The sequence below is a fragment of the Dendrobates tinctorius genome, unplaced genomic scaffold (assembly GCF_039654945.1).
Source record: "Dendrobates tinctorius isolate UK_male_01 unplaced genomic scaffold, ASM3965494v1 ptg000032l, whole genome shotgun sequence".
NCBI lineage: Eukaryota > Metazoa > Chordata > Amphibia > Anura > Dendrobatidae > Dendrobates > Dendrobates tinctorius.
The window spans coordinates 37,679,864-37,702,893 of NW_027361700.1; the positions used below are offsets into that span (position 1 = coordinate 37,679,864).

At 45.7% G+C, this 23,030-nt stretch overlaps 1 protein-coding gene across 1 annotated transcript in view; it reads right to left on the reverse strand.

The window, feature by feature from the left end:
* The window catches only part of ASB16 (ankyrin repeat and SOCS box containing 16), a 44,383-nt gene extending 21,908 nt beyond the window's left edge, over positions 1 to 22,475 (reverse strand). Inside the window, exon 1 of the mRNA XM_073572773.1 lies at positions 22,137 to 22,475. Coding sequence (XP_073428874.1) covers positions 22,137 to 22,446 — 310 coding nt within the window. The 5' untranslated portion in view covers positions 22,447 to 22,475. The remainder of the gene's footprint in view (positions 1 to 22,136) is intronic.
* Between the last annotated feature and the right edge of the window lie 555 nt (positions 22,476 to 23,030).

Consider the following 23,030-nt stretch of genomic DNA (forward strand, 5'->3'; position numbering starts at 1 on the left):
ACTGCGTTCACTAGACATCAACACAATTTCTACCGGCTCATCACGTGTTAACCTCTGCGACATGTCAATGGCTGTAAACAAAGAGAAACTTGTAAATAACTCATGAAAGAAGAAAGCTATGTTAAAACCAATCACACCATTGTTTTTCTTGTGAAATTCTCAATAAGTTTGATGAGTCACATGACCCGCTTACCAATGAAAAAATAAAGTTGGATCCAAAATGGCTGACTTCAAAATGGCCACCATAGTCACCGCCCATCTTGAAAAGTTTTCCCCCTCCCATATACTAATGTGCCACAAACAGGAAGTTGAGATCACCAACCATTCCCATTTTATTTAGGTGTATCCATATAAATGGCCCACCCTGTACTATAGTCTGTTTATGGTGGTGCATTATATTAGGGGCTGAATTATACTATAGAGGCTGCCTATGGGGGTGCATTATCTTAGGGATGCATTATATTATAGAGGCTGCCTGTGGGAGTGCATTATCTTAGGGATGCATTATACTATAGAGGCTGCCTATGGGGGTACATTATATTAAGGGCTGCATTATACTATAGAGGCTGCCTATAGGGGTACATTATATTAAAGGCTGCATTATACTATAGAGGCTGCCTATGGGGGCGCATTATATTAGGGCAGGGGTGGGGAACCTCAGGCCCCTGGGCCAGTTACGACCCTCCATGACCTTTTATCTGGGCTAGGGGCTGCATTATGCTATTGAGTCTGCCTATGCGGGTGCATTATATTAAAGACTGCATTATACTATAGAGTCTGCCTATGGGGGTGCATTATACTATAGAGGCTGCCTATGGAGATGCATTATACTATAGAGGCTGCCTATGGGGGTGCATTATCTTAGGGGACGCAATATACTATAAAGGCTGCCTATGGGGGTGCATTATATTAGGGGCTTTATTATACTATAGAGGCTGCCTATGATGGTGCATTATATTACTTTGTGGGTGGAGTTTGTACGGCCCCCGAAGGATGGTATAAACATCCAAATGGCCCTTGGCAGAAAAAAGATTCCACGCCCTTGATATAGTCTGCCTATGGGGGTGCATTATACTATAGAGTCTGCCTATTTGGGGATGCATTATACTATATATAGAGTCTGCCTATGGGGAGTGCATTATACTATATATAATCTCCCCATGGGGGGTGCATTATACTATAGAGTCTGCCTATGGGGGGTTGCATTATACTATATAGAGTCTGCCTATAAGGGTTTATTATACTGTACAGTCTGCCTATGGGGAGTTCATTATACTATACAGTCTGCCTAAGGGGGTGCATTATATTAGGGGCTGCATTATACTGTACAGTCTGCCTATGGGAGGTGCATTATACTACATAGAGTCTGCCTATGGGAAGTGCATTATACAATAGAGTCTGCCTAATGGGAATGCATTATACTATATAGTCTGTCTATGGGGGTGTATTATACTATAGAGTCTGCCTATGGAGGGCTCCATTATACTATATAGAGTCTGCCTACGGGGAGTGCAATAAAGTATATGGAGGCCTATGGGGGGCGCATTATACAATATAGGGTCTGCCTATGGGAAGTGCATTATACTATATAGAGCCTGCCTATGGAGAGTGCATTATACTATATTGAGGACTATATTGAAGCTTGTCTGGTGCATTATACTATATGGAGGCTATCTAGGGGTCATCATACAGTGTGAAGATTACAGTGTTGGCGCTATCAAACAGTTTGGGTGATACGAAGGGGCCAGTATATATACAGTGAGGGGGCATTAGACTGTATATATGAGAACATCATACTGTGTATAAGGGAATTGTACAGGGGGAGACTCGGGACATTATTAAATGTAAAGTGGGCTCTTATCAGGGTCGGACTGGGGTGTCTAGGGCCCACCAAGGGAATTAATTTTAGGGGCCCACCTACAGTAATGTACAACTCAACATTTAGGCTTTGAGACCGCGGAATTACACCATGGGTTCTTTTGCCGTATATCCCACGCCAAATCTGCATCATTTCAGCATCCTAATTCTACTAAAAGCTGCACCGTTGTTCATATGCTGCAGCTCTTTCCGCACTACGATTCATTTAATCCTTTAGGGCCGCAGGCCTGTTTTCACCTTAATGCCCAGGCCATTTTTTGCAAATCTGACCTGTGTTACTTTGAAGTTAAAAAGTGACCCCATTTTGGAATCTACACCCCCAAGGATTGACGTAGGGGGTATAGTGATCACTTTGTCCCAACAAGAGTTCCATGGTAGATGCTACACAGCCCAGCCAATCGAAGCGTTCGTATCTGCAGGAGGGGCTAAAATTCGCCCGGACCAGCCAGGCAGCGATGCTGCCTGCCGGTCTTAGCGGCGAAAGCCTCCCGGTACCCGGGCGATTAGCTGCCCCAATAGGCAGCACAGGTCCCCAATAGGCAGCATTGGTCCCTATAGGCAGCACAGGTTCCCTATAGGCAGCACAGGTTCCCAATAGGCAGCACAGGTCCCCAAAAGGCAGCACAGGTCCCCAATAGGTAGCACACGTCCCCAATAGGCAGCATTGGTCCCAATAGGCAGCACAACTCCCCAAAAGGCAGCACAGGTCCCCAATAGGCAGCACAGATCCCCAATAGGCAGCACAGGTCCCCAATAGGCAGCATTGGTCCCCAATAGGCAGCATTGGTCCCAAATAGGCAGCATTGGTCCCCAATAGGGAGCAAAGGTCCCCAATAGGCAGCACAGGTCCCCAATAGGCAGCATTGGTCCCAAATAGGGAGCAAAGGTCCCCAATAGGGAGCACAGGTCCCCAATAGGCAGCACAGGTCCCCAATAGGCAGCATTGTTCCCAATAGGCAGCATTGGTCCCCAATAGGCAGCATTGGTCCCAAATAGGGAGCACAGGTCCCCAATAGGCAGCACAGGTCCCAATAGGCAGCACAGGTCCCCATTGGTTAGCATTGTACCCAATAGGCAGCACAGGTCCCCAATAGGCAGCACAGGTCCCAATAGGCAGCACAGGTCCCTATAGGCAGCACAGGTCCCCAATAGGCAGCACAGGTCTCCAATAGGCAGGCACAGGTCCCTAATAGGCAGCATTGTTCCCTAATAGGCAGCACAGGTCCCAATAGGCAGCACAGGTCCCCAATAGGCAGCATTGTTCTCTATAGGCAGCAATGGTCCCCAATAGGCAGCACAGATCCCCAATAGACAGCACAGGTCCCTATAGGCAGCACAGGTCCCCAATAGGCAGGCACAGGTCCCTAATAGGCAGCATTGTTCCCTAATAGGCAGGCACAGGTCCCTAGTAGGCAGCACAGGTCCCCAATAGGCAGGCACAGGTCCCTAGTAGGCAGCACAGGTCCCTAATAGGCAGCACAGGTCCCCAATAGGCAGGCACAGGTCCCTAGTAGGCAGCACAGGTCCCTAATACGCAGCACATACAGACAGTAACTCACTGACCCGGCATTGGCCTGTGTACCAGATACACAGTCGACAGGCTGCGACGCGTCTGACTCTGAAGAAGAAGAAGACTGTCACTGTAATCCCACGGCCGCGGTTGAGGCCTCCTGGATGGCCAGGCCCCGCACCGCCCGTCCTGCTCCTCTGGCCTCCGGGTGTGCGCAAATCACCGGTCCGTCACGCTGCCTGGGCTCAGCTCACATTGACTTGACAAGTCTGGGCAGTGGCGGTGACTCCTCCAGCGAGCTCCAGTTACCCGCCAATGCCGCACTGCGCGCAGGAATCAGTGCGCGGGGCGGGGGCCTCCGGGGTGTGCTGTGCTCTGTCCGGTAGTCAGAGACAGAGCAGAGAACGACCCGACGTATCAATGCGCGGTATCCGGCGCGGCGGGCGGGACTAGGAAGCAGAGCAAGAGTCCTCCTCTGCTCCTGCTCCTTGCCGGCTGCACTGCAGGAACATCAAAGTACCGGATCGCGGCTGTGAATCTCCCTGGTTCGGGGAACTGGCTGCTTTTTTAACAACCGGTTCCACCGAAGCGGGGAGAACCCGCTGAATCCCACCCCTGGGCAGGGCTGGCTCCAGGTTTTTGAGGGCCCCAGGCGAAAAAGTCTCAGTTGGCCCCCCCTTAACACATACCACGACTCATGCCGTGTGACATCCGTGGTGACGGCCAAAAACGGACTTCTCTCTGTGTGGATCACGCGGACACGCATGTGATCCACACGGACACTCGCTCTGTGACAAAACACGTTCATGTGATGGAGGCTACTGATTAGTAGTGTACGCATGAAAGAAAGAAGAGAGGGGAAATAAAGAACAGAGAAAGAAAGAGAAAGAATGGAAGGAAGAACAGAGAAAGATACAGAGAGAGAAAGAAAGAAAGAACATAGAAAGAACGAACAGAGAAAGAAAGAAAGAAAATAAAGAACAGAGAAAGAAAGGAAGAACACAGAGAAAGAAAAGAACAGAAAGAAAGAGAAAGAAAGAGGGTAAAGAAAGAAAGAACAGATAGAGAAAGAGGGGAAAGAAAGAACAGAGAGAAAGAAGAAAGAAAGAAAAAGAACAAAGAGAAAGAAAGAGTGGACAGAAAAAAAGAACAGAGAGAAAAAGAAAGAAAGAAAGAAAGAAAGAAAGAGAAAGAAAGAGGGGAATAAAGAACAGAGAGGGAGAGAAAAAAGGGGAAAGAAAGAACGGAGAGAGAAAAAGAGTTGACAGAAAAAAAGAACAGGGAGAGAGAAAAAGGAGGGGAAAGAAAGAACAGAGAGGTAGAGAGAAAAAGAAAGAGGGGAAAGAACAGAGAGGAAGAGGGGAAAGAAAGAACAGAGAGAGAGAAAGAAAGAGAGAAAAGAGAGAAAGAACAGAGACAAAAAGAGAACAGAGAGCGAAAGAACAGAGAGAGAGAAAAAAAAGATTAGAGAGAAAGAACAGAGAGAGAAAGAAACAGAGAAAGAAAAATTCTATTAAGATACTATAGCAGCCCAGCTCCCATTGTAGTGCCTACCAGAGCCTCCTGGTGCAGGACATATCATGATCCGCTCACATGGCCGACATCCCCGATTCCAGGGCGATCTCGCTGTCCGCTGTCAGAGGAGGACACGGTGATGGATCTGAAGCATTCCCTGAAGTGCCTCCATGGTTCCGTCACAATCTCCTACTGAAATGACCTAATTTCTGGTCAGCTTCCAGCACGTCACTTCCGGCAGAACGTTACGTGCAAGTTTTAAATTGCTCCTTGGGGCTCCGCTGTGTACTCCTGTGTCCCGCGGGGAAAGTATGCTCCCGGCTGGGGCAGTCTCTCTCTCAAAATCGGGACTGTCTCGCTGGATCCGGGACAGTTGGGACTCGGGAGGTATAAATGCTCCCCACCATACACCTCGTACACACACGGCTCCGCTCCGTACACCTTGTACACACGCAGCTTCACTCCGTACACCCCCGGCTCTGCTCCGCTCCATAAACACATGGCTCAGCTCCGTACACACAGGGCTCCGTTCCGTACATCTCGTACATACACGGCTCTGCTCCATACACCTCGTACACACACGGCTCTGCTCCATACACCTTGTACACACGCAGCTTCACTCCGTACACCCCCGGCTCTGCTCCGCTCCATAAACACACGGCTTAGCTCCGTACACCTCGTACACACACGGCTCTTCTCCGTACATCTCGTACACACACGGCTCTGCTCCATACACCTCGTACACAGATTTTAAGGGATTCAGAAAGAGAATTGGAGGGATCCAATGGCTGGATATCCTTAAAGACAAAAATGTCCAGGAAGGATGGGAAATCTTGAAAAATGAAATTCTCAAAGCACAGTTGTTAACAATTCCGAAAAGAGGGAAGAATAGCAAGCATTTAAGGAAACCAGGATGGATGAACACAGAACTTAAGCACATGCTAAAAAGGAAGAAAAAAATGTTTATAAAATGGAAAGAGGGAGGCATATCTAAAGAAGAATATAATGCTGTCTGCAGAACCTGCAGGGCACAAATCAGATTATCTAAAGCTGAAAATGAACTGAGGCTTGCAAGAGATGTCAAAAGCAATAATAAAGGATTTTGGGGATATGTCAAAAGTAAAAGAAAAGTCAAAGATGCTATAGGATTTTTACAGGATGAAAATGATGAAATGGTAAGACAGGAGGTTGAGAAGGCTGAACTTTTAAATTCCTATTTTGCATCTGTTTTCTCTCAGAAAGGAAATGCAACATCAACTGTTATTCACTGTCCTATTAAGGGAATAGAAGAATCCAGGATATCTATAAACAGAAAGATAGTGAGGAAACACTTAGCTAACCTAAATGAATTCAAGTCTCCAGGTCCAGATGAATTACACCCCAGAGTACTGAAGGAGATAGCAGAAGAAATTTTTGAACCCCTCTCCATAATCTTTGAAAATTCTTGGAGAACAGGAGAAGTGCCAGAAGACTGGAGAAGAGCAAATGTTGTTCCTATCTTCAAAAAGGGGAAGAAGGTGGACCCAGGCAACTATAGGCCGGTGAGTCTGACTTCTATACCAGGAAAGATCTTTGAACAAATTATTAAACAACATGTATGTCAATACCTGGATAAGAATGAAGTGATTAAACAGAGTCAGCATGGGTTTCTAACTAATAAGTCATGTCAGACTAACTTAATTTCCTTCTATGACGGTATCACTGATTGGGTGGATCAAGGAAATGCTGTAGATATAGTATATCTTGACTTCAGCAAAGCATTTGACAAAGTCTCTCATACAATCCTTATTGAAAAAATGACTAAGTATGGAATGGACAAGGCAACTGTTGGGTGGATTCATAACTGGCTTAGTGATCGGACCCAAAGAGTGGTTGTAAATGGCTGTACATCCAGTTGGAAGAATGTCTCAAGTGGGGTACCACAGGGCTCTGTCCTGGGCCCTGTATTGTTCAACATCTTTATCAACGATTTAGATGAAGGAATTGAGGGTAAACTGATTAAATTTGCTGATGACACAAAGCTAGGAGGGATAGCTAATACTAGAGAGGAGAGAAAGAGGATTCAAAAAGATTTAAATAAACTGGAGAAGTGGGCAGCAACTAACAGAATGGTTTTTAACAGGGAGAAATGCAAAGTACTACATCTGGGCAATAAAAATGAAAAAAGCATATATAGAATGGGAGGAATAGGGCTAAGTGACAGCACATGTGAAAAAGACTTGGGTATACTAATAGATCACAGACTGAATATGAGTCAACAGTGTGATGCAGCAGCAAAAAAGGCAAATGCAATTCTAGGATGTATTAACAGAAGCATACAGTCTAGATCACGTGAAGTCATTATTTCCCTCTACTCCTCTTTGGTCAGACCTCATCTGGAATATTGTGTCCAGTTTTGGGCACCACATTTTAAAAAAGACATCAACAAACTGGAGCAAGTTCAGAAAAGAGCGACCAGAATGGTGACCGGTCTGCAAACCCTGTCTTATGAGGAAAGGTTGCAGGATTTGGGAATGTTTAGTTTGCAAAAGAGAAGACTGAGAGGAGACTTAATAGCTGTCTACAAATATCTAAAGGGCTGTCACATTGTAGAAGGATCAACTTTATTCTCATTTGCACAAGGAAAGACTAGAAGCAATGGGATGAAACTGAATGGGAGGAGACACAGATTAGATATTAGAAAAAACTTTTTGACAGTTAGAGTGATCAATGAGTGGAACAGGCTGCCACGAGAAGTGGTGAGTTCTCCTTCAATGGAAGTCTTCAAACAGAGGCTGGACAGACATCTGACTGGGATGATTTAGCGAATCCTGCTTTGAGCAGGGGGTTGGACCAGATGGCCCAGGAGGTCCCTTCCAACTCTACGATTCTATGATTCTACACACACACAGCTTCGCTCCGTACACCTCGTACACACACGGCTCTGCTCCGTACACCTCGTACACACACGGCTCTTCTCCGTACATCTCGTACACACACACGGCTCTGCTCCATACACCTAGTACACACACACGGCTTCGCTTCGTACACCTCGTACACACACGGCTCTGCTCCGTACACCTCGTACACACACGGCTCTGCTCCGTACACCTCGTACACACACGGCTCTGCTCCGTACAACTTGTAAACCCCTCCTGACCCCACCCAAGAACACACACGGCTCTGCTACATCCACCTTGTTAAACCCCTCCCTGACCCCACACAAGTACACACACGGCTCTGCTACATCCACCTTGTAAACCCCTCCTGACCCCACACAAGTACACACACGGCTCTGCTACATCCACCTTGTAAAACCCCTCCCTGACCCCACACAAGTACACACACGGCTCTGCTACATCCACCTTGTAAACCCCTCCTGACCCCACACAAGTACACACACGGCTCTGCTACATCCACCTTGTAAACCCCTCCTGACCCCACACAAGTACACACACGGCTCTGCTACATCCACCTTGTAAACACCTCCTGACCCCACACAAGTACACATACGGCTCTGCTACATCCACCTTGTTAAACCCCTCCCTGACCCCACACAAGTACACACACGGCTCTGCTACATCCACCTTGTAAACACCTCCTGACCCCACACAAGTACACACACGGCTCTGCTACATCCACCTTGTAAACCCCTCCTGACCCCACACAAGTACACACACGGCTCTGCTACATACACCTTGTTAAACCCCTCCCTGACCCCACACAAGTACACACACGGCTCTGCTACATCCACCTTGTAAACCCCTCCTGACCCCACACAAGTACACACACGGCTCTGCTACATCCACCTTGTAAACACCTCCTGACCCCACACAAGTACACACACGGCTCTGCTACATCCACCTTGTAAACACCTCCTGACCCCACACAAGTACACACACGGCTCTGCTACATCCACCTTGTAAACACCTCCTGACCCCACACAAGTACACACACGGCTCTGCTACATCCACCTTGTAAACCCCTCCTGACCCCACACAAGTACACACACGGCTCTGCTACATCCACCTTGTAAACCTCTCCTGACCCCACACAAGAACACACACGGCACTGCTACATCCACCTTGTAAACCCCTCCTGACCCCACACAAGTACACACACGGCTCTGCTACATCCACCTTGTAAACCCCTCCTGACCCCACACAAGTACACACACGGCTCTGCTACATCCACCTTGTAAACCCCTCCTGACCCCACACAAGTACACACACGGCTCTGCTACATCCACCTTGTTAAACCCCTCCTGACCCCACACAAGTACACACACGGCTCTGCTACATCCACCTTGTAAACCCCTCCTGACCCCACACAAGTACACACACGGCTCTGCTACATCCACCTTGTTAAACCCCTCCCTGACCCCACACAAGTACACACACGGCTCTGCTACATCCACCTTGTAAACCCCTCCTGACCCCACACAAGAACACACACAGCACTGCTACATCCACCTTGTAAACCCCTCCTGACCCCACACAAGTACACACACGGCTCTGCTACATCCACCTTGTAAACCCCTCCTGACCCCACACAAGTACACACACGGCTCTGCTACATCCACCTTGTTAAACCCCTCCTGACCCCACACAAGTACACACACGGCTCTGCTACATCCACCTTGTAAACCCCTCCTGACCCCACACAAGTAAACACACGGCTCTGCTACATCCACCTTGTAAACCCCTCCTGACCCCACACAAGTACACACACGGCTCTGCTACATCCACCTTGTTAAACCCCTCCTGACCCCACACAAGTACACACACGGCTCTGCTACATCCACCTTGTAAACCCCTCCTGACCCCACACAAGTACACACACGGCTCTGCAACATCCACCTTGTAAACCCCTCCTGACCCCACACAAAGTACACACACGGCTCTGCTACATCCACCTTGTAAACCCCTCCTGACCCCACACAAGTACACACACGGCTCTGCTACATCCACCTTGTAAACCCCTCCTGACCCCACACAAAGTACACACACGGCTCTGCTACATCCACCTTGTAAACCCCTCCCTGACCCCACACAAGTACACACACGGCTCTGCTACATCCACCTTGTTAAACCCCTCCTGACCCCACACAAGTACACACACGGCTCTGCTACATCCACCTTGTAAACCCCTCCTGACCCCACACAAGTAAACACACGGCTCTGCTACATCCACCTTGTAAACCCCTCCCTGACCCCACACAAGTACACACACGGCTCTGCTACATCCACCTTGTAAACCCCTCCTGACCCCACACAAGTAAACACACGGCTCTGCTACATCCACCTTGTAAACCCCTCCTGACCCCACACAAGTACACACACGGCTCTGCTACATCCACCTTGTTAAACCCCTCCCTGACCCCACACAAGTACACACACGGCTCTGCTACATCCACCTTGTAAACCCCTCCTGACCCCACACAAAGTACACACACGGCTCTGCTACATCCACCTTGTAAACCCCTCCCTGACCCCACTGTCCCACACATAAACGTTACCTCATCCATCCAGACCAGCACCATAATGACAAGCGGCCAGCAGAGCAGAGTCCTGCAGCCGCCCTGGTCATGTGACCCGACTCCTCCCCTCCTGTGACCTCATCACAGGTCCTGTGCTGGCACCGCACACAAGATTACAGCCCAAGGAAGCGATGATCATTGCTGGCTGTAAGGGGCTGCGTCACTGCGTGGGTCCCTCGCGGAGGGCGCAGGATGGGGCCAGTACATGGGGGGCGTGGCGGCGGCCGGCGGGTATCCCAGTGACTTGCCCGGGTGCTGACGCCGGCCCTGCCCCTGGGTACCAGCGACCAGTGAGTGACAGTGACATTCGGGGGCGGGGCCCACCGAGGGATCCAACGGTACCTCGGTGGGCCAGTCCGAGCCTGGCTCTTATTGTTATAGGGGAACTCAGGTTACTGTGACTATCAAAGGGGCACACAGAGGGCATTATTACTTTCTAGGGGAGAAAATGTGGACACTGTTTTCTAGGTCACTTGCAGCCAGCATTACTATTTTCTAGAGGGTGCTTTAGAATTTAGAGGTCACACAGTAGGTGAAGTAATAGGGACACATACAGCAGCAGCAGCAGCTCAGCATTGGGGTATCAGCAGGATGAGGAGTTTGTGCAGGTTGGGAATAGTCCCGTTTTGGACAGTGCTGAAAATGCGAGTTGTGAAATGTGTCTTTGTTGCAATCTCTGTAACCGAGTCCTGGCTAGAAGAAGTTGTCATGTTGATCTGGGCCAGGTGGAAAAGACGGGAAAAGTGAACGATTCCATCAGAAAGAACGTCAGCTGTAAGTCATCTGTATCTGTACTGTGATCTCTTATAAGTTCTGTAGGACTGGTATCTACTAGTGGTGAGCGAGTATACTCGATGCTCGGGTTTCCCCGAGCATGCTCAGATGTCCTCCGAGTATTTTGGCTTGCTTGGAGATTTAGATTTCGTCGTCTCATCTGCATGATTTGCGACTGCTAGACAGCTTGAATACATGTGTGGAATGCCTGTTTGATAGGGAATTCCCACATGTATTCAGCCTGTCTACAAGTCACAAATCATGCAGATTAGACGATGAAAACTAAATCTCTGAGCAAGCCAAAATACTCAGAGGACACCCGAGCATGCTCATGAAAACCCGAGTAATGAGTATACTCGCTCATCACTAGTATCTACCACTGACCATATAGCAGCAATATCAATATTGGTCTTTATATAGAGATTATTTTCAGCAACAGTGCGGTCATCTGCTGAGGTTCCCCTACATCCACTATATGGGTGCGTCACCCAGTTGTAATCAAGGTTACATGGTTAGGGGCCCACTGAGAAGTTTCGCCCCCCCCCCGAGCCAAACCCTAGCTGCGCCTCTGGGTAATGCTGCTGGGTTGTTGCCCTCCTTCAGCCCTCTCCACGTGTCCTGGTGTACTAGCCAGTCTCCTGCTATCTGTTACATGCTCTGGACACTGCTGACAGACACATCTACCCTTCTTGCCTCAGCTCGCACTGAAGTGCCATCCTGGATGAGCTGCACTACCTGAGCAACTTCTGCGGGTTGTACTGTAGACAACACCTCATGCTACTGTATCTCTAGAGGTGAGAGCAAAGACAAAATGCAAAAGTTACCAAAACAACAGCCAAAAAGTATGAGAACAGAGAAATTGTCTGTGGTCACCCTCTGCATAACCACTCCATTATAGGAGTTGTCTTACTAATTGCTTATAAGTTTTGCCTGTTATCTGTTCGATTTGCACAACAGCAGGAGAACTTGATTCACAATCAGTTTTGCCTCATAACTGGACAGGTTGATTTCACAGATGTGTGATTGACTTGGAGTTACATTATGTTGTTTAAGTGTTCCCTTTATTTATTTTTTTTTGAGCGGTGTACATCACATAGATACACTGAGACTGTTGTATATATATCACAAAATTGAGACTTCTGTAAACATCACACAGGATACAATGAGACTGCTTTATTCATCACATAAGAGACACAGACTGTTGTATATGCATCACGTAGGAAACACTTGAGACTGCTGTCTATAGATCACATAGGAGACACAGAATTGCTGTATACACCACAAAGGAGGCATATTTTTTATAGGTCCAATAACGATGTGTACAGCTTCAGTATTTGCAGCACATTTTTCTGCTACTAAAACCGGAGTGTTGGCAGGAAAAAGGCTGTTGTAAAATATGCACGTTTATTATCAGTTTTTAACTTGCATTTTTTGCCCAATCATTTGAATGGGTGAAAAACACAGCAAATCGCTTAAAGAATAGACACACTGCAGATTGAAAAAAAAACATTTTGAAGGTTCAAATCTGCAAGGAAAAATAAGGACCATTTGCACTAGAGTTCAGGAATCTCATTCACTTTGCTGGTACATGTGAACAAGCCCTAAGAGGGAGGAATTATGGGGTCACCTCGAGTGTTGCATTTCTAATACAAAAATCAATGCAATTTAACCAGCAGCTAAAAATGAGAGTGCACTTCCCCAAGTTGTAGGACTGGACTGTTTGGAAAGAAAGCAAAACCCCAGTCAGAGAGTTCTCAGTAGAAACAATGGAAATGAATGGAAATGCAATATAGAGCGGGGAAATTAAAGGGGTTGTCTGATCCCAAAACTCAATTTGTTTTTCTATAAGCTAATATTCGCAGGATGGTAATGATAAAGCCCACATGGTGTGTTTTCATTGTTTCTACCTTCACTCCCTCCATCGTCTTGGTTCCTTACCTTCATGTCAGCTGTTTACATGCTCCTCTAGGTTCCGCAGCTTCCTGTGCCTGTTTTCTATCCTAACAGCCAGTGATGCCCCCATCCTCATGGCCAGGACTCTGCTCCTGTACTGCTCCATGTGGCCACTGCTTGATCAGTGTGAGAGAAGCCATCCTGGGACTTCTTGTCCTCCTCATCAGTACAGCACAAATCAGCCATTCTGCCCATGACATTGTAGAAATTGCATGAACGTGGGATGTCGTCGCGGACAGGAGGCAGAACAAGATTTAACAGGTTTATTAACAACATGTTTACTCCGCGCAGGGAGTTGGAGGTAAAGGGGAGAGCGTTTGGAAGATGGGAAGAACTGAGAGCTTGGTAGGGTCAGGGCAGGAAAGACAAATAAACTTATCAGTCTGTAGTCTTCTTGATTGCAGCGTCTCGGTGCTCCAACAGTGGCACAGACAACAGCGGCATGTGACGTCTCAGAGCTGTCTGCAGAGAATGGGGTTCCAATCCACGGAGCAAGTGAAGAGTCTGTGAAGGATGTGGGGGGTCCCCGCACTCACGTACGCCAATCATTGGGCTCAGTGTGGTCCAAGAAACCACCGGAATGAGGCTTAGCTCCGCGGTGTATACATGTACTTGGCTAAGTGGCTCTGGCCTAGTCACCTGTTCTCACTGCGCCGCACACACGTTACAGTCTCTGATTTCAACAGCAGGTCACCTCCTAACACGGAGATTGGCGGGATAACGGCAGTCTGTCGTTCACCTACAGTGGACCTGTATTCAGGGGATCGGTCAAGTCGGCCTGCGCCCACAGGATGCTCTGTTTTAACAGCCGACACTGCACATGACTGTCCACTTAGCTTTCCCACCCGGACTCATACCCTTTTCCCGCGCACAGCGCTTTTTAACCTGGCCCTGCCTACAGAAGTCACATGCAAGGGTCGGTCCTTGTCTGAAAATCTTCCCCCCCGCAACATTGGTTACAGTCCTGGCAGTTCCGGAACCGGTGCGAGAAGGATATGCCCGATCTTGTTTTTACTCTTACAACATCCATAAAACTTACAAAGCTGTTACATCTTCCTCTCTAATATTATTTATACGGAGTCTATATTATCCTGCATTAGGATACCTGATCTGCTCCCTCTATGCTGGTTACATCACCGACTTATCTCCTACCTTCACAATCTTTTTTCTCTGCAGTTTCCTGTCCCCCTATATTGTAGTACTGCACCTCTCTCCATATATTATATAGTACCGCAGCTATCCCCCTGTATTATAGTACTGCTCCTCACTCCATATATTATAGTACCGCAACTATCCCCCTGTATTATAGTACTGCTCCTCGTTCCATATATTATAGTACCGCAACTATCCCCTGTATTATAGTACTGCTCCTCTTTCCATATATTACAGTACCGCAACTATCCCCTGTATTATAGTACTGCTCCTCTTTCCATATATTACAGTACCGCAACTATCCCCCTGTATTATAGTACTGCTCCTCTTTCCATATATTACAGTACCGCAACTATCCCCTGTATTATAGTACTGCTCCTCGTTCCATATATTACAGTACCGCAACTATCCCCTGTATTATAGTACTGCTCCTCTTTCCATATATTACAGTACCGCAACTATCCCCCTGTATTATAGTACTGCTCCTCTTTCCATATATTACAGTACCGCAACTATCCCCTGTATTATAGTACTGCTCCTCGTTCTATATATTATAGTACCGCAACTATACCCCTGTATTATAGTACTGCTCCTCTTTCCATATATTATAGTACCGCAACTCTCCCCCTGTATTATAGTACTGCTCCTATCCCCGTGAAATATACGACTGCTCCAATCTCCACATATTATGCTACTACTCCTATCCCCAGATACTATAGCGCGGCTCCTATCCACATGTATTATAGTACGGCTCCCTTCCCTCTGTATTACAGTACAGCTCTCATCCCCATATATTATAGTACCGCTCTCATCCCTCTGTATTACAGTACCGCTCTCATCCTTCTGTATTACAGTACCGCTCTCATCCCTCTGTATTACAGTACCGCTCTCATCCTTCTGTATTACAGTACCGCTCTCATCCTTCTGTATTACAGTACCGCTCTCATCCCTCTGTATTACAGTACCGCTCTCATCCCTCTGTATTACAGTACCGCTCTCATCCCTCTGTATTACAGTACCGCTCTCATCCCTCTGTATTACCGTACCGCTCTCATCCCTCTGTAGTATAGTACCGCTCTCATCCCTCTGTATTATAGTACCGCTCTCATCCCTCTGTATTAGGCTACATGCCCACAATCAGAAATAGTAGCATTTTGGATGCAGCATTCTAATAAATGCGTGTTTAGGTTACTATGCGGATTTGCCGCATCTAATGACAGTCTAATTGACATGCTGCTGCTCATTAACACTCGAGTATACGCAGTAGGAATGGGATTTCTATATATCCCATCCACTGTGCTTGTAATGTAGAAGGCAGAGTTTTTACAAGCATTTCTACATGTATTTTTTCAGGCTTCCCACAGAAGCCTACAGAGTAATAACGCAGAGTTCAACAGCGTCTTCGCAGGAGTTTTACTAATCAAATCCATTTTGCACATAAACACATAAAAATGCAGCAGTAAACACACAGCATTTGTGCTACGCGAGAACACGGTCTACAAGAGAGACTCATAGAAAAATAGTATTTTTCTATGTATGTAGATGTCCATGTGTTTTACATACACACACACACAGAGGGCCGGCTCCAGGTTTTTGTGGGCCCCTTCAACACATACCGTGATTCATGATGCAATGTATGCTGCTGGAGAAAATGGCGCAATAGGGTCTTATCCGAGAAACCAATGATTGTATTGTACTCACCAGATAGAGCCACGAAACAGGTTTGTAAAGATATTCGCTGCAGCAGATCCACCGGTCCACTCGTGACCAGCCGAAGGTCCAAAAAAAGGGGTGAATTGTGGATTTAATCTGCGCTGCTGAAAGATTCAAGGTCCAAAACGTGTTGCCATTCAAATGTGGATTTACTCAACGCGTTTCAAAGTACAAGACTTCTTCATCAGGAACAACACAATAAATCCACAATTGAATGGCTACATGTTTTGGACCTTGAATCTTTCAGCAGCGCAGATTAAATCCACAATTCACCCCATTTTTTTATGATTCATGATGCAAGATAAGAAACCTAGGTATAGTACAATGGCAAAGACTTCAATTCTTACATTACATGACTGATATCTATTGTAAACTCTACTACAGCTCAGAAAGCGCAAATCCTGGCAGAGCGCAGTGTGACTGCAGACTTATTTTAGACCGGACAGTATAGTACTCCATACAGTATTATGGGCACCACATAGTCCTCCACACTATTATGGGCACTATATATTGCTCCATACAGTATAATGATCCCATATGTTGCTCCACACAGTACATAATGGCCCCATATATTACCTCATACAGTATACAGTGGTCCCATATAATGTTCCATTCAGTATATAATGGCCCCATACAGTGCTGCATACAGTATAATAGCCCCATATATTGCTTCATTCATAAAAAAAATAATCAAATACTCACCTCTCCCCGTTGCTCTGGTCTCCACTGCTCCCGTCAGCATATTCTGACTCTGCACTGCTCAACACAGAGAATGCACTGTAGTGACGTCACCGCACCCTCTGCCCTGAGACGATAGAGTCAGAAGATGCTGAAGAGACCAGGAGCAGTGGAGACCAGGGAGAGATGAGTATTTCGGGGGCTTGCACACACACGTATATTTATAGTGAAAGTATAAAATGTGTACATTATGGCGGATGCAGCTATATCAATATTTTTAATATATGGTTGAGCAACGAGATTCACACTACCCTGATCCAGCTGCCACGCTGGGCTGGTAAACCTTGCTTACCTCCACCTACCTATTGACATACCCAGCCCCCATTCGCGTAGTAAGCCTTGAGCAACATCACACAGGCAACAAGCATCAATGAAGCTGACTAATAAAGATGGGGGTATGTCAGCGGGTAGGAGGTTGTTTGCAAGACACTGACTACAGATGTGGCGGCTCGACCTGGGTCTTGCAAATCTTTGATTATCTGGAAGAGGCGTGTATATTTATTTCTCAGTATTCATTAGCCCCCAAATTCATATACACACACAAGCGCCCTGAACCAATGAGAGTCCCAAAAAGTTATTTAGAAGTAAAGGTGGTGGGCGGTTGGGAGTACATAAATTAGAACAATAACATTTATTTTTAACATTTACTTGTGCAGTTTGCAGAGCGGATTATCAAAATTCACACTGGATGTGCCAGACAAAAGCAGATACAAGTTTAAAACAAAGTTCATCATTCTAATTTATATCCCTCCAAGCCCCCAGCACCTTTACTTAGCACATTACATGTCCCAAAATAACTTCTTGGAACTATCATTAAGGGCTGGGTGATTTTGCCTAAAATTAAAATAATTAAAATATATATATTTTTTTTTACAAAAAGAATTGCTTGCACAGAATTTCTTAATGCACACTGATCATTAGAGTGGTCCAGTGTCGGACTGGGGTGCCAAGGGCCCACCAGTAACACTGACTTTGGGGGCCCCACTTTTCTTCTGCATACAAATATCACACTACCCTCGTTCAGAAATGTACCTATATTTCTCTATTATAATAAACTAGATAGCTTGGTTACTGAATGATGAGAGGCTGCTTTTTTCTGTACAGAGTGAATCAAGTGAATTATGCCAAGTACTGCCCATACAGTGGGATTGGGGGCCCAGATCTGCACAGGGGCCCACCGGAGGATTCCCCTGTTACCCTGTGGGCCAGTCCAAGCCTGGAGTGGTCCCTCACACGTGGAGTGAAACAACGCATAATGACTGTCATTGGCTTGATTCACATTTCAGTATTGTTTGAGTCAAAATCAGGAGTGTCTCCAAAACACAGAACACGTGTCAATCTTTCAATCATAGTTTTCCTCCGGCTTTGGCATACAAATACTGATGCAAAAATACTGACCTGTGAATGAGGTTTTCCTCTGTACACTGCACTCCCTGAATAAACATCTCCCTCCCCCACCACTGTCCGGAGCTCTGCCTGTCTTCCTCCACATATGTCCGGCCATTGGTACTAAGGGCTTATTCACACATCTGTATGTGGTCGGTATTTTGCATCAGTGTTTTTTATGCCAAAAACTTGAGTGGTTGAGTTTTCCCAGTCAGCTGCGTGAACCAAAGAGGAAAGGGAAGATGGGGTACATCTTTCCCACTGAACTGTAAGAACGCAAATTAATGAAATGGTATTTAAATAAAAGTCTCATGAAAACCAGAAACAACACAAAGTAAATCAGGATTCAGGGCGGTGGCAAAACACCATCATTGAATGCGGATGACTGGATGAAAGTGATATTCAGTGAATATTGGCCAAGCAGATGATGCTGGAACTTGTCGGGTCCTGTTCTAATGAAACATGTAAAGATAGCTTCCTGAAGACAGTAATCACGTTTCCTTAATCATTAGCCCCTCCATGACTTATTCATCAGCCATGGACCAAGATGAACCTAGACCATACATGGCAGATGCCAGCAGTATTTGGAGCTCGCTCTGATGGATGAACTCTTTATGCATCAAATGGCCAAGTTCTCCAAAAAATATGACATAGTTGTCATGGGAGATTTCAACTATCCAGACATTTGTTGGGAATCTCTCTCAGGCAAAACTAACAGGTCAAGGAAATTCTTATCCTCTCTTGCTGACAACTTTAACTTCCAAAAGGTAGGGGAGAAAATAAGGGGAACTGCTACCTTGGATCTAATCCTCATAAACAGGGAGGAAATGGTTGAGGAGGTAAAAGTGGCTGGGACCCTAGGAGGTAGCGACCATGCTATTTTAGAATTTTGGATAACTAGAGGCGGAAGACCTGTGAAGACTCAGACGTCAAGGTTAGATTTCAGAAAGGCAGATTTTAAGGGATTCAGAAAGAGAATTGGAGGGATCCAATGGCTGGATATCCTTAAAGACAAAAATGTCCAGGAAGGATGGGAAATCTTGAAAAATGAAATTCTCAAAGCACAATTGTTAGCAATTCCGAAAAGAGGGAAGAATAGGAAGCATTTAAGGAAACCAGGATGGATGAACACAGAACTTAGCACATGCTAAAAAGGAAGAAAAAAATGTTTATAAAATGGAAATAGGAAGGCATATCTAAAGAAGAATATAATGCTGTCTGCAGAACCTGCAGGGCACAAATCAGGTTATTAAAGCTGACAATGAATTGAGGCTTGCAAGAGATGTCAAAAGCAATAATAAAGGATTTTGGGGATATGTCAAAAGTAAAAGAAAAGTCAAAGATGCTATAGGATTTTTACAGGATGAAAATGATGAAATGGTAAGACAGGATGTTAAGAAGGCCGAACTTTTAAATTCCTATTTTGCATCTGTTTTCTCTCAGAAAGGAAATGTAACATCAACTGTTCTTCACTGTCCTATTAAGGGAATAGAAGAATCCAGGATATCTATAAACAGAAAGATAGTGAGGAAACACTTAGCTAACCTAAATGAATTCAAGTCTCCAGGTCCAGATGAATTACACTCCAGAGTACTGAAGGAGATAGCAGAAGAAATTTTTGAACCCCTCTCCATAATCTTTGAAAATTCTTGGAGAACAGGAGAAGTCCCAGAAGACTGGAGAAGAGCAAATGTTGTTCCTATCTTCAAAAAGGGGAAGAAGGTGGACCCTGGCAACTATAGGCCGGTGAGTCTGACTTGTATACCAGGAAAGATCTTTGAACAAATTATTAAACAACATGTATGTCAGTACCTGGATAAGATTGAAGTGATTAAACAGAGTCAGCATGGGTTTGTAACTAATAAGTCATGTCAGACTAACTTAATTTCCTTCTATGACGGAATCACTGATTGGGTGGATCAAGGAAATGCTGTAGATATAGTATATCTTGACTTCAGCAAAGCATTTGACAAAGTATCTCATACAATCCTTATTGAAAAAATGACTAAGTATGGAACGGACAAGGCAACTGTTAGGTGGATTCATAACTGGCTTAGTGATCGGACCCAAAGAGTGGTCGTAAATGGCTGCACATCCAGTTGGAAGCATGTCTCAAGTGGGGTACCACAGCGCTCTGTCCTGGGCCCTGTATTGTTCAACATCTTTAGCAACGATTTAGATGAAGGAATTGAGGGTAAACTGATTAAATTTGCTGATGACACAAAGCTAGGAGGGATAGCTAATACTAGAGAAGAGAGAGAGAGGATTCAAAAATATATAAATAAACTGGAGAAGTGGGCAGCAACTAACAGAATGGTTTTTAACAGGGAAAAATGCAAAGTACTACATCTGGGCAATAAAAATGAAATAAGGATATACAGAATGGGAGGAATAGGGCTAAGCAACAGCACATGTGAAAAAGACTTGGGTATACTAATAGATCACAGACTGAATATGAGACAACAGTGTGATGCAGCAGCAAAAAAGGCAAATGCAATTCTAGGATGTATTAACAGAAGCATACAGTCTAGATCACGTGAAGTCATTATTTCCCTCTACTCCTCTTTGGTCAGACCTCATCTGGAATATTGTGTCCAGTTTTGGGCACCACATTTTAAAAAAGACATCAACAAACTGGAGCAAGTTCAGAAAAGAGCGACCAGAATGGTGACCGGTCTGCAAACCCTGTCTTATGAGGAAAGGTTGCAGGATTTGGGAATGTTTAGTTTGCAAAAGAGAAGACTGAGAGGAGACTTAATAGCTGTCTACAAATATCTAAAGGGCTGTCACATTGTAGACGGATCAACTTTATTCTCATTTGCACAAGAAAAGACTAGAGGCAATGGGATGAAACTGAATGGGCGGAGATACAGATTAGATATTAGAAAAACTTTTTGACAGTTAGAGTGATCAATGAGTGGAACAAGCTGCCACGAGAAGTGGTGAGTTCTCCTTCAATGGAAGTCTTCAAACAGAGGCTGGACAGACATCTGACTGGGATGATTTAGCGAATCCTGCTTTGAGCAGGGGGTTGGACCAGATAGCCCAGGAGGTCCCTTCCAACTCTACGATTCTATGATTGCTGTTTAACCACTTAAAGACCACCCACTGTCTATCTCTGACAGCAGCATTTAAGTGGTGCAATCCTTGTAGGGTGTTCTTTAGGGCAAAGGGTGCCAGGTGTCAAGCCCATCTCATAAAGAGGATTCAGCTACAGGATCCGTTCAACAACAGTGCAGAGCTTGCTCAGGAATTGCAGCAGGCAGGTGTCAGTGCATCTACACGCTCAGCGAGGCAAAGCAAGCAGCAAAGTTTGCTAAAAACTAAATTTGCGTCAGTCTCTAAAATTTTGGGCATGACTGCACATGGAAATCAAAACATGTCTCACAATACTTTCTTAGATGAAAGGTGATGAAGCTATTTTTTAGGATGACAATTCATTTTACGATAAAGTAAAGAGCGTTACAGCTTGTCTTCAGAAAACATATCTCCTCAATGATAAGATTAGCCTGCAGTCTGAACCGAAATCTGATTGAAAATTTATGTTGGACAGTAAATAATTGGATTATGACAAGGCTCCGTCCTGCAAAGCTGATCTATTGACGCTCTTCAGGAAAGTTGGAATCTCCCTGATGGACAATATTAGTGAAGGCCATACCTTTATGAATTCTTCTGTCATAGAAATACAGGAAGAAGAAAAAAATAATAGCTCCTGTAATTTTTTTTCTATTTCACCAATTACGTATTTTTTTCCCAACAACTAATCATTTCCCGTGTTTTATTTGAGAGAAGTTTCACGAGCTGTATACGCTCAGCTGCTGCCATTGCCTTGAGTTATATCTGTGTAGCTATCCTACCACTATTGTTGCCCCCTCGCCTCAGTGTCTGAATACTTTCCAGTGTCCTTGCAGCTGGCGTTTCTTTCTCGACATGGTGACATCTGCTCAGCTAATTTAACCCTTCATTATAGTGAACTGCACACCCCAGAGACTTTCTCACCCATTTCCGGGGACCATTGGAGCTCCTCACTGACGGTCTCCACCAACACTTCTGCTGATCCATCTTCTTTGAATATCCCTTTAATCTTCTCCACGTCTCCTGTGTACAGGGCATTATGAATGGCAATGTCCCGGCAATATTGGAGCCTTCGGTTGGCAGTTGGGAATGAAGGCCGGCTGTCAGACAGGAACCTGCGGGTGAGACATTGACTCCTCACCGCCCTCCTCCGTTCTTCATCTTCCAGCTGTTCTCGCTGCTGCTGCAGGGATCGCAGGGTGGCAGCCGAGTAGGGGAAGGTCTCTTTGGCCATTTTATATGGGTTTTAGCATTCCCTTCCAGTCCTGGAACCCAAAGCCTCATTGAGTCCGTGAGAGGAGAGCGGTCCTATTTATAACCCCGGGATCGCTGCTTCTCCACATGGTAAACATATTTTTGCAGTGTCACCTTCCTGAGTATAATTATGGGTGTCGGTTGTCACTATCTGATCCCTTGTTCACTGTACATTTATTGCTATCACCATTAGGCATGTGTAAAAGCAAGAACAGTATTCGCACATGTATAATATATAGGTTGTTCAATAGTCCTATGTTCCTGTGATAACAGCCTGAGAAGATGGAAATGAGTGGGAGACCCCCCCACTTGTGACCCCCCCATCTATTTAGATGACCTTATTACACATAAAAGATGTAAAGCACAGTGTAAAGCACAAAAGGACTGATTAATCCAAGCACATGGGATCTTGGGGTACCTTCCTACCTCTGCCCTTCTCTAGCTCTGGTAATGCCAGAGCTGTCAATTAATGATGAGGTGAGCAGACACAGATGCAAAAGAAAGCAGGTGCGAAGGTGCACTGAACAGTTTGGCCACACTAAGGGTGCACCAAGCTACTGTGCT